The sequence below is a fragment of the Phocoena sinus genome, chromosome 10 (genome assembly GCF_008692025.1).
Source record: "Phocoena sinus isolate mPhoSin1 chromosome 10, mPhoSin1.pri, whole genome shotgun sequence".
Classification (NCBI taxonomy): domain Eukaryota; kingdom Metazoa; phylum Chordata; class Mammalia; order Artiodactyla; family Phocoenidae; genus Phocoena; species Phocoena sinus.
In genome coordinates this window covers 47,664,833-47,677,503 of record NC_045772.1, presented here as the reverse complement: position 1 = coordinate 47,677,503, position 12,671 = coordinate 47,664,833, and the positions used below count along the sequence as shown (strand labels likewise).

At 36.1% G+C, this 12,671-nt stretch overlaps 1 protein-coding gene across 5 annotated transcripts in view; it reads left to right on the top strand.

Moving 5' to 3' along the window:
* The window catches only part of RAB3IP (RAB3A interacting protein), a 168,826-nt gene extending 157,566 nt beyond the window's left edge, over window positions 1-11,260 (top strand). For all 5 annotated transcript variants that reach the window (XM_032645059.1, XM_032645060.1, XM_032645062.1 and 2 more), the window contains 5 exons: window positions 946-1,074; window positions 2,572-2,684; window positions 6,141-6,240; window positions 6,603-6,672; window positions 10,901-11,260. In XM_032645059.1, coding sequence (XP_032500950.1) covers window positions 946-1,074; window positions 2,572-2,684; window positions 6,141-6,240; window positions 6,603-6,672; window positions 10,901-10,983 — 495 coding nt within the window. In that variant the 3' untranslated portion in view covers window positions 10,984-11,260. The remainder of the gene's footprint in view (window positions 1-945; window positions 1,075-2,571; window positions 2,685-6,140; window positions 6,241-6,602; window positions 6,673-10,900) is intronic.
* The last annotated feature ends 1,411 nt before the right edge of the window (window positions 11,261-12,671 follow it).

Genomic DNA, 12,671 nt, shown 5'->3' with positions numbered 1-12,671 from the left:
AAAAATTGCTGCAATGGAATATTACTCAGCCATAAAAAAGAGTGAAATATTGCCATTTGTAGCAACATGGATGGACCTAGAGGTTATCATACTATGTGAAGTAAGTTAGAAAGAGAAAGACAAATATGATATCACTTATATGTGGAATCTAAAAAAAGATGCAAATGAATTTATTTACAAAACAGAAACAGACTCACAGACGTAGAAAACAAACTTATGGTTACCAAAGGGGAAAGGACGGGGGAGGGATAAACTAGGAGTATGGGATTAACAGACATACATTACTATGTATAAAATAAACAACAAGAATTTACTGTATAGTACAGGGAGCTATATTCAGTATCTTGTAATAACCTATAATAGAAAAGAATCTGAAAAATATATGTATAACTGAATCACTTTGCTATATATACCTGAAATTAACACAATACTGTAAATCAACTATACTTCAGTTAAAAAAAAAAGAAAAATTACTACTGTGTATTATAACTAATCAAGAATGGTTCAAGGGCTTCCCTGGTGGCGCAGTGGTTGGGAGTCTGCCTGCCAACGCGGGGGACACGGGTTCGGGCCCCGGTCTGGGAGGATCCCACATGCCGCGGAGCGGCTGGGCCCGTGTGCCACAACTGCTGAGCCTGCGCGTCTGGAGCCTGTGCTCTGCAACAGGAGAGGCCGCGATAGTGAGAGGCCCGCGCACCGCGATGAAGAGTGGCCCCCGCTCGCCGCAACTAGAGAGAGAAGGCCCTCGCACAGAAACGAGGACCCAACACCGCCATAAATAAATAAATAAATAAATTTAAAAAAAAAAAAAAAAAAGAATGGTTCAATTATTATTTTAAATAAAGAGTATTTCTTTCTCAGTAATATTTAAATTAGGTTTCAGTTTTATAAAGTTATTTTATGTTTGTACTTTTTAAAAAGTTATTTTGTGTTTTCTTTTGTCAGGCTGACTTATCCCTGTATAATGAATTCAGATCTTGGAAGGATGAGCCCATAATGGACAGAACATGTCCTTTCTTAGACAAAATCTATCAGGAAGATATTTTTCCATGTTTAACCTTCTCAAAAAGTGAGGTAATTAAAAACACATTTGAACAGAAATGCATTAAAGTTGTTCCTATACCTTTTACTGAGTCATGTTACATATTTTAATATCTCTTACATAAATAAGTTATAAAGTGTCATATTTTGCCATTTCTCCATTCCATATTAGGATCGTAATAATTTCTTGGCATTCACTTACTGAACCTCTTTCCTTATTTGAGCAGAGGATCACTTATGCTGCAGTGTGTTGCATTGGAGTGAAGTATTAAATATGTAACGGGGTAGGACTTAATTTTTAGTCCAAGGTTCAGTGCAAGGGAAGTAAGTTATGTACACTCTAAAGTGTTTGTTGGGTTTATCTGTATGTGATTAAAAAGAAGTCCTATTTAGTTTCTTCATCTTTAAAACAGGGGGAAAAATGCCTTCCTTGCCTGTATCACAGGATTGTTAAGATAAAATGAAGTGAATTAAGTAGATAGAAAATTTTTTTTAAAAATACTACACAGCAGTATACAAATGTAAGGTCATAAGTTTAATTTGTTCTTACATGTGGAAAGTTTGTCTACAAATATCCTGTTAATCAGTGTTTAAGAAAGTTAATCCTAAGAGTCTTTTGTTAAGTCTTTAGAGGATTTAATTATATAACACTGCTTGTAAGGAAAAGTTAAGATGAACAGTAAAATGCTTTTGATATGTAGATATGTTAGTCATCGTGGCTCTGGTTTTAGGTAGGCTGTTCAGTATGAGTAATCTTGCCAGAATGAAATTTGTCTATTTCATCAATTGTTTATCAGTTACTACCGTCTCCATCTGGGCATTTAATATTTGATAACTCAGTTAATTCTTTTTTTTTGGGGTTTTTTTTTTTTTTTTTTTTTTTTTTTTGGGATACGTGGGCCTCTCACTGTTGTGGCCTCTCCTGTTGCGGAGCACAGGCTCCGGACGCGCAGGCTCAGCGGCCATGGCTCACGGGCCCAGCCACTCCGCGGCATGTGGGATCTTCCCGGACCGGGGCACGAACCCGTGTCCCCTGCATCGGCAGGCGGACTCTCAACCGCTGTGCCACCAGGGATGCCCTCAGTTAATTCTTTTGTAGACTCTTGTGCACATAAATACATGATCAGTGAATATATAGCTATAATTAACACATATTGCTGTGTTATGAATGACCAATAGGAAAAAATAATGCATAAATTTAGCAAAATTAAAGCCTTAGGATATTCATTTTGAAGTGACGTAACCAATGGATGTTAATTGTGGGTAAGGGGTGGCGTGGAATTAATGTCTTTAATCTCCTTCTAGATAATAAGAAAAGTTATTTAGCTATAACTGAATTGCCTTTCATAACAATGTTTGAATTATAAAAGAATTCAAACTGAGATTATGTGGTTTCCTTCTTTTTCATTAGCTAAGGCAAATCTAGTGGACCTTGGAAGAAATAATTTTTAAAAACCAGTTTATTATAGAATAGAATTTTTATATTTTCCTGCCAGCATAGCATCTAATACTTCTTTGTTCTTTTTGAAGTTGGCTTCGGCTGTTCTGGAGGCAGTGGAAAACAATACTCTAAGCATTGAACCAGTGGGACTACAACCTATTCGATTTGTGAAAGCGTCTGCAGTTGAATGTGGAGGACCAAAGTACGTTTTCAAAACCATGTCTTAGGGAAGATACTGAGCTTTTAAAATTTTATGTGTTGTAGTTATTTAATATTTTCTGGTTTTAAATGTTAAATCTCTTGTCAGTTTTCTATTTAAAGTCTGTGCAGCCCAAAGACCAATCCCTGGGCAGTGTGGGGATTTCAAATTTAGCATCAGTGGAGAGCCCTTTTAATTACAAACGTATATGTGGGATCCAGGTAGATCAGGTGTTAGAAACTTCTTTAAAAACCGCATGTTATAATCCATTAGTTGCTTATGAAATCTCTTTAGTGGGTCATAAGCAGAATTTTTGTTTGTTATACTTATATGTACAGCTATGTGTTCTGGGCTTTGTGTAAATTATTTCTTTTTGAGGCTTGCCATCAAAAATAGTTTGAGAAGACAGTGAATTAGACCAAGTCTTACCAAGCATGAAAACAGGGTACCAGAAGGCTTGGTTAGTCCTCTCCTTTACTACTCTCATTATAAAACTTTCTCACTTTGGTAAATAAACAGCTCTGTCTCCCATATGTGAGAGATGTTTGGCAGTTTTATACCTTCAGGGGTGACTCCCACACTTCGTAGCAGGGCAAGTTGTCTTCCAACTGGTCCTGGGAGGAGGAAAGACTGAAACCAACAGTACATAAAACGTTTGCCACAGCTGTTTAAAAAGTGACTTCAGAAGATTTTGAGGAAGCTGCTTAGTTGGTGGTGAAGAACTAGATCGGTATAGGGGACCGAAGAGCCCGAGAGAGCTCACAGCAAGCAATAATTGAATCCCATCAGGCCATTTTGAAGGCAGAGGAGGGAATAGCTGGTTGAGATTAACTACTAGGTCTGTTAAAGCCAGTCGTAGGAGTTGTGTAGTTCTTGTTTCCTGTTACGCACGTCACACTCTCAGCAGCATCACACAGTGTTGGTATTTGGGTAACTTAATCCTGTATTTGCTCTGTGAGCCACACGTCTACCTAGAGTTATGTCCTGTTTGACACTCCCCCATGCCACACCTGTAGTATGGTGACCTCTGAATTTTGGGGAGGAGATTTTCATTCCTAAATTCTATCCTTCAGCAAACACCTGGGTATTTTTATCCTGGTCATTAATACTTTTTGTACTTTCAGTTTCTATGTTATACCTTATTTTAAATATAGCAGTTTTTACTGTAGGATTTTAAATTTATACTTGCATTATATATCACACATTAAACATGTGCAAATATCAAATGATAACAAATCAGAGTCTCAGTTAAAGTAGATTTTTACAGTATTTTAGTAAAATAATTATACAGATTAGGTTTAGAGAATAATTTACATCGTTAAGAATATTGTTCTTGTGGGAATGGGGCCAGAAACCAAGGTGTTTGTGGTGCATATTGTGTGGAGAAGACTAAAGAAGACGTTGTCCTCCTTTATGAAACGTGAAGAATGGCTCTTGTGGACGAGGTTATCAAGATAAACACTAAACGAATGGCACAGTGCTTGGGGAATTTTGTGGAAGGCAAGATCATTCTACTGGTGGTGATCAGGGACTGTTCTTGGGATTTGATTCGATCTGGGCTTTTGAAGCATGGGTGGAATTGGGGAGATACGGAACAGTACATACGACTGAATAAAGGAACAAGAAAACAGTGTGTTCAGAGGATGGTGAGTATTTGGAGAGGGAAGATGTGAAAAAAAGGAATTAGAGGTGACTGATGAGAGGGATACTGTGAGCTTTTGGAAATCAATAGGAAGGGCTCTGGTTTTGGAAACAAGATGATAGGTAGACACGTTGACATCCCTAAGTGAAAATGGCAAGCAAGGATTTGAAATCTTGGGACTAGAGCTGTTAGGGGATACTGAGGTAGTGTGGCATGTTAAAAAAAAATTGGAATTAGAGGTCAGAAGACTTAGTGTTGAATCCTGGCTCAAATAAAAATATATTGGCTTTAGAAATGAGATAACTTAAACACTTTTTTATTATTTTAAAAGTTGATACTTAAAACCACTTTACCTGAGTCCTTTCAAAATTAGAAAAATAGTAGACAAACAGGTATGTCTGCTTCCAAAAGGTGATTTTTATCAGTTTGATGGTTACTTTTTTCTCTTGTGTAAATTGTGCTTAAAATAGTATAGTTCCAAGGACTTTTACCACTTGTGCCTTAAATTTCTTGATTGTCTATCCTCCCCAAGCTAGTAGTTAGTGCTTTTAAATATTGTTATAGATCATTAAAGGAATTTTCTAATAAAGGAACAATGAGGCTAAATCTCTTTGAAAAGGTAAGAATTCTTTTGTGATTTGAATGGCCACTTCCAAAATTACCCTTTTAAATGCACACTCTCCATGTGTTTGCTTAATATGGAGGCACATTTGTATCATATTTCTGGTAAGTATAGCTGAAAATTAACGTTCATTTAATATATTTTTCTTTATTATATAATTTATAATGTTGTATAAAATGCTATTGGCCACTTTATTTTACTTAGAGCTACACTAATTTTGCATTGACAAGGAATGATAGCTATCTTCAGTCAAGCTTCTAATTTAGGAGGTTGACACCTGGGCTGCTGTGAGTCCAGCCTGATCCTGTTGAGCAGTGGAGTGACAGGTGGCCTGTCACTTAACCAACAGTCATTGAATGTCTGCTGTGTGCCAGGCCATGCTTGGTGCCAGGCATTTAAAGATGAATAAAATACATTTACTGTTCTCAAGAGGCTTTCAGGGGGACTTCCCTGGCAGTCCAGTGGTTAAGACCCTGCACTTCCAGTGCAGGGAGTGCAGGTTCAATCCCTGGTCGGGGAACTGAGATTCCACATGCCAAGTGGTGTGGCAAAAAAAAAAAAAAAAAAAAAAAGAGGCTTTCAGCCTAATCCCAGCCAGAAAGCCCTCATACCAAATTTTACATGTTGTAGTATGCAAAGAGAAAGGTTGGTATGTCTAAATGTAGTGTACCCTTTGTGTAATTGTTAAGATTCAGTGTATTTGTACGGTAGCTTATTCCTTTGTACTTCTTAGGCCTAGGTGCCATGTTAAATGCATATATACCAACCCAACACACCAAAAAGTATCCCATCTGGAAGCTGTTCTCCTGCAAAGCTGTCAATAACATGTTTTGAGACCTAAGCAGTCACTTTTAAGTTTTTTTCAACTGAGAGAGAAGTTGAAGTGCCAGTGGAAAGCTGAGAGCTGCCCTGCAGCTGATTACTCATTTGTAAATTTGCCCCAGGACATATATGAACACATTTAGCTTCTATTTCTAGAACCATGGTTAAAGCTATGCCTGTAAGCTTATACTAGAATGTAAGCCCCAAAGGGCAGGGCCTTTGTCTTTTTCATCATTATAGCCCAGCATCACAAAGTGCCTGGTACATGTTCGGTTCTCAGATATTAGTTGTCTTAATGAATATACAACTTGTCCAGAAGGTAGGCGCAAAATGCTTTTAATTTAAAAAACTAAAATTTATCCTTGTTTTACAGAAAATGTGCTCTCACAGGTCAGAGTAAGTCCTGTAAACACAGAATTAAATTAGGGGACTCAAGCAATTATTATTATATTTCTCCTTTTTGCAGATACAGGGTAAGTAATTTAACCACAAATTTCTTTTTTTAATTAATTAATTTATTTATTTTTGGCTGCATTGGGTCTTTGTTGCTGCGTGTGGGCTTTCTAGTTGCGGCAAGTGGGGGCTACTCTTCGTTGTGCTGCGCGGGCTTCTAGTTGTGGTGGCTTCTCTTGTTGCAGAGCATGGGCTCTGGGCGTGCAGGCTGCAGTAGTTGTTGCTCGTGGGCTCAGTAGTTGTGGCTCAAGGGCTCTAGAGCACAGGCTCAATAGTTGTGGCGCACAGGCTTAGTTGCTCCTCATTAACCACAAGTTTTAATAAAGCTTGCTTTGATGTGAGATATTTGACTGTTTAACATTTTTTTTTCTTTTTGGCATAGATCACTTCTGTATGTAACTTTTTCACGTATATTCGATATATTCAACAGGGACTTGTGAAACAGCAGGATGGTGAGTGTTCTTAATTCATTATAAAATATTTGCATGAAATTCAGTAAAAAGTATGGAACGTAATAGTAAGCGCAAGTCAACTTTATCATTGGTACATTTATATTGAATCTCTTTTGTAAGTCTAATAAAATGTGTGAAGAGTTTGGGAACAAATGCATCTTTTAAACATGTTGTATTTAATCCTTATATTTGCCTCATTTTACTCTAATTTTAAGCAGAATCAGTTTTAACTTTTAAGGGGTATATGATAAACCAGATGGTAAGTGTGAGAGGAGCATGAAGCCCATTGAATTTACTCCTTAAGAAATAAAAATGAACAAGCTCTAGACATGGTCAGATTTATTTTATTTTATTTTATTTATTTTTTAATAGATTTTTTTATTTTTGGCCATGCCACGTGGCATGTGGGATCTTAGTTCCCTGACCAGGGATCAAACCCATGTCCCCTGCAGTGGAAGTGCAGAGTCCTAACCACTGGACCACCAGGGAATTCCCCAGATTTATTTTAATTACTGGAACCCACAAGGCACTAACAATAAATATTTTTCTGTATTTTCTACTTTCACGTGTAAGTTAATAAAGCAGTCCTGAGCGTAATTCTGAGTGGAATAAAGATGACTGTGTTCTAAATCAGCTGAGACATGCGGATGATATATCCAGGATAGTCAGCCCAGGACTCTGCTGGATATTTTTTAATGTAGTCTTTCATGATTACTTATGGTTTTATAGCCGAATGTCTTAAATACCAGGCATAGAAACTAATATGGCCTGACAGCTCAAAAGCAGTGTTTTGTTTTGTGTTTTCTTTAAATATGTATCATTGTTTTAAAACAGAAATAGCAGATACTAGGCTAGGGACAAGTCCATGCCAATTTTGTATTTGAAGCTGTGGGAAATTTTCCTGTTTTTATTTTTCTAAACATTGAAAATTTTCTTATACTTAAAAACTAGTAGATGCCTACTATCTTTCTGTCATGTAAACCAGTGAATCTTAATTCTTTGGAAAAATCAATCATGTTGATAAAAACTTAGTTTAGCGTTTTCAAGCTTTAGTACGTTGAAAATAGTCATTTATTTATAATCCCATATAATTAGGTTTTAATGCATAAAAGAAAAGGGGTGAAACACAAGTTTTAATAAAGCTTGCTTTGATGTGAGATATTTGACTGTTTAACATTTTTTTATTAACATTGTCTCTAATTAACATTGAATTTCAAAAGCCCACAGAGCATAAAAGCAGTCTTTAAACTATACAGTACTTTTTATGACTTTAATAAAATTTAAATCTTTTTTAATACCTATTGGTAGATAATATGATTTAAGCTGAAGAACAGATGATTTGTGTTAAGTTGTCAAGCATATTTTTTCTCCTTGTTAAAAAAAGAAGTTTTATGTAAAAGAATGAAATTAGAGCACTCCCTAACACCATACACAAAAATAAACTCAAAATGGATTCGAGACCTAAATGTAAGACCGGACACTGTAAAACTCTTAGAGGAAAACATAGGAAGAATACTCTTTGACATAAATCACAGCAGGATCTTTTATGATCCACCTCCTAGAGTAATGGAAACAAAAATAAAGAAATGGAACCTAATGAAACTTCAAAGCTTTTGCACAGCAAAGGAAACCATAAACAAGACGAAAAGACACCCCTCAGAATGGGAGAAAATATTTGCAAACGAATCAACGGACAAAGGATTAATCTCCAAAATACTTAAACAGCTCATGCAGCCCAATATTAAAGAAACAAACAACCCAATCCAAAAATGGGCAGAAGACCTAAATAGACATTTCTCCAAAGAAGATATACAGATAACCAAGAAGCACATGAAAAGCTGCTCAACACCACTAATTATTAGAGAAATGCAAATCAAAACTACAATGAGGTATCACCTCACACCAGTTAGAATGGGCATCATCAGAAAATCTACAAACAGCAAATGCTGGAGAGGGTGTGGAGAAAAGGGAACCCTCTTGCACTGTTGGTAGGAATGTAAATTGGTACAGCCACTATGGAGAACAGTATGGAGTTTCCTTAAAAAACTAAAAATAGAATTACCATATGATCCAACAATCCCACTATTGGGCATATACCTAGAGGAAACCATAATTCAAAAAGACACATGCACCCCAATGTTCATTGCAGCACTATTTACAATAGCCAAGTCATGGAAGCAACCTAAATGCCCATCGACAGACGAATGGTTAAAGAAGATGTGGTACATATATACAATGGAATATTACTCAGCCATAAAAAGGAACAAAATTGAGTCATTTGTTGAGACATGGATGGATCTAGAGACTGTCATACAGAGTGAAGTAAGTCAGAAAGAGAAAAACAAATATCGTATATTAACACATGGATGTGGAACCTAGAAGAATGGTACAGATGCACTGGTTTGCAGGGCAGTTGAGACACAGATGTAGAGAACAAATGTATGGACCCCAAGGGGGGAAAACCATGGTGGGGTGGGGATGGTGGTGTGCTGAATTGGGTGATTAGGATTGACATGTATACACTGATGTGTATTATATTGATGACTAGTAAGAACCTGCAGTATAAAAAAACAAAAAAAACAACTAATACTAAACTTTCTTTGGGTTATTTGTATGGAAATATGTTAATATAAGTGTTTCAGACATTACATGACATTTCTAAAAATCTTATATGTGCTGCTATAATGTTGTAAGTCATGATTCTAGTTATTACTTTAAAATGTATGTCTCAGAAACAACTAAATTTCCTTGTCAATTGCATTATTATGAACTTTCATCAAATCTTTAACCGTGGTCATTTTTAAGTCTTTTGTCATTTACAGACAGTTCTGGGTGTACTCTGATGCTTTTGCAAAAATGTTCCTATAAAAGGGTTTCATCTTCAGTGAATTCATGGAAAAGACTCTGACAAGTACAGGTTTCTGGTAACTGACTATACTGCTGAACTGAATGAATGAGCATTTTCAGAACTCTAATGGAAAACTGATGAATTCATAAAAGTGCTAACAAAAGGTCAAGATGGAAAAAAAAATTACATGGGACTGAGTGAACTGATGAGGATGATTATAATTTTTGTGACTTTCTGTTTGAATAAAAAAAAGAAAAGAAAAAAGTTTTTGTAGGGAAGAATGAAAGGTACTCTACTTTGTGAAAACAGGAAGAAAGGATCATGAGTGGTTGTGGTGATGGTGATAAAAGTGATATCTTGTCTGGTTCCTCTTACCCTTTCACTTCACAGCATTTGTTACACATTGTATACTGAGTGGGTTTGTCGTAAATTATTGTTAATTTTACAGTCTGTTTATTATCTGTGCCTTGTGCTAAAAAGGATTTAAGGCAGTTAAATATAAAGCAGGGTTTCTCAGCCTTGGTACTATTATTATTTTAAACTGGATAATTCTTTGTTGTGGGAGACTGTCTTGTGCATTGTAGGATGTTTAATAGCATCCCTGGGCTTTACTCACTAGATGCTAGTAATGGAAAATATATCCAGACATTGCCAAATGCACACCTGGGGACACATTCTCCCAGGTTGAGAACCACTGATCTAAATCAATCTAATCTGATCATATGTCAGAGAGAGACCTTTTATTATCTAAAACATAGAGCAAATTTCTTCCCACTTATAGAGGGGACTTTCAGAAGCACAGATAATTAAAATTTACAGTTTATCCTCTGCATTTATTTTTATTTCTAATTGAGCCATACACAGAATCTTTCCCTATTATTACTCACAAAGAATGTTACTAAGTTCTCTGGACTGTCTCTTGTTTTCCTTTTTTTCCTGTTTACTCTGTTGGTTTTAATGAAAAGTGAAAAATGGCCAAGATACAGCAAACTATAGCAAGAAGATGCATAAGTTAGATAATAACTCTTGTGTAATTGCGCATTGAGTGTAGTTACTCAAGAAGGCAGCAGCATTGCCAGTTACTCAGGACATTGAGATGCCTGCCTTCTTTTGGGCTAAAATGGTAGTCAGTCATTGATGTATCTAACAAATCGTTGTAACAAAATTGGTAAATACTGCTTATTTATTCATAAAACTGGGATGCTCACAAGTACATGGAGAAGTTAGTGTGAAGCAGTGATAGCATGTCTAAGCATTAGGTACATCATTAGGAGATGCCCAACTGGCATTTCAGCTAATCTTAAATTTTCAGTGAAACAGATTAAAAATAATTAAGATAATAGTTTATGATTTATGTGTTTCTCTTTTCTGTTTGTATAGTTGATCAAATGTTTTGGGAAGTTATGCAGTTGAGAAAAGAGATGTCATTGGCAAAGCTGGGATATTTCAAAGAGGAACTGTGATGCTCTGCCTGGGACCATGCATGAACCTCCCTGAAGACCTGGAAAATGACTGAATATTTTTATGGTTACTTGATATTTATTTCCTTTCAAGGAGTGGGTCCAAGACTTTTTCCCTCTTTTGCAAATTACACTGAAAAGTGCTATGATTTCTTTTAAACTGACCTATGCTGTGTTTGCTTATTTAGTTGAACACACTATAAAGAATTACAGGTGTACTAGTGATTGTAATTTATAGTTGCAAAAAAAAGCTAAATAAATAAATATTAGATTGAGTGTATTTTTGCTTTCTCTTCTAGCTCTGACATGATATATAGGGTCAGCTGAATATATTGAATTGTAGTTTTCAAACTTCATAGCAGCCTGCAAAAGACAAGAAGGGTAAGTGAACAGGATCAGCTTCCTTCCCCCCCCCACTACAATGACTCTATTTTTGTCTGTTTTATATGTTAGGATTGAAAAAACATTTTATTTAAAGAAAGATTTCTTCTGAAAAGAAAGTTACTTTTATTCATTCTGTTCTCTGTAACTTAAAGAATCCCTTTATTATGGTGATTAATAGAGGACAATCACAGTTTATTCTAGAGATGCATTCTTGAACATCTTGATGTAGTATATTTATACTTTACATACATTGAGCACTGTAGTAATCATTGAGAGGGTATAAAGATAAATTAGGAGTTTGATGTGTGCTCAGGGGAGTTGGAAAGGGTGTGGGTTGAAAGAGTGATACTTGCAAAGGATACACTGATCACAGAGCCACTCGATCTGTCAGTTTCAAATTGTAAAACAAATGGTGTGGAAAAGCAAAAAGAAGAAATGAGAAACCACTTTAGTCCCTCCATCTAGAGAAAGCTACTCAATATTTTTGAAGAATAGACTTTCAGATATTTTCTACCTATGTGTGTACATTTCTGAAACAAAAAGTAGACTTTCTTTTTTTTTTACTTAAAAATTCTACAAATCTGGATCAATGTAAGGTTTTGATGATAGGACGTTAACTAATTGTGTTTGGAGATTAGTTTGTTTTAAATTTCTTTTTCATGTCATAATGCTGTGATGAGGATCCTTATGTATACTTCTTTGAACATTGTTGGCTTATTTCCTTCATATAGATGCCTAGAAGTAAAATTGTTGGGTCAAGCAAGGTACATGTGTATTTTAAAATATTTGATCTGCATTGCCAAATTGCCATCTAGAAAAGTTGAACCAATTTATATTCACAGTAGATGTGTATGAGAGAACTGGTGTTCTGAAGGTGGTATTACTTTCAGTCCTGTCTCAAAGGTTTGGTCAACCTTACGTATAGATGACTCAGTCACCAGGATGGATGGAAGCGCACAGACAAAAGGATATTTGAGAATGGTATGGTAGAAACCATCATTACCATGCCCAGCTCAAGAATATGAAATTGAACATGAAAAGAAATTTGAAACTAGAATTTTAAGTCTTGATAGTTCATGTGAGGGCATAATAAACATGTGCTCAGACTTTCAAAGCTTCAGAAGATTTTCCACACAAAGATGCAAATTAAAAACACTTTGGGGGGACTTCCCTGGTGGCACACTGGTGAAGAATCTGCCTGCCAATACAGGGGACTCGGGTTCGAGCCCTGGTCTGGGAAGATCCCACATGCTAAGACCGTGTACCACGACTACCGAGCCTGTGCTCTAGAATCTGCGAGCCACAAC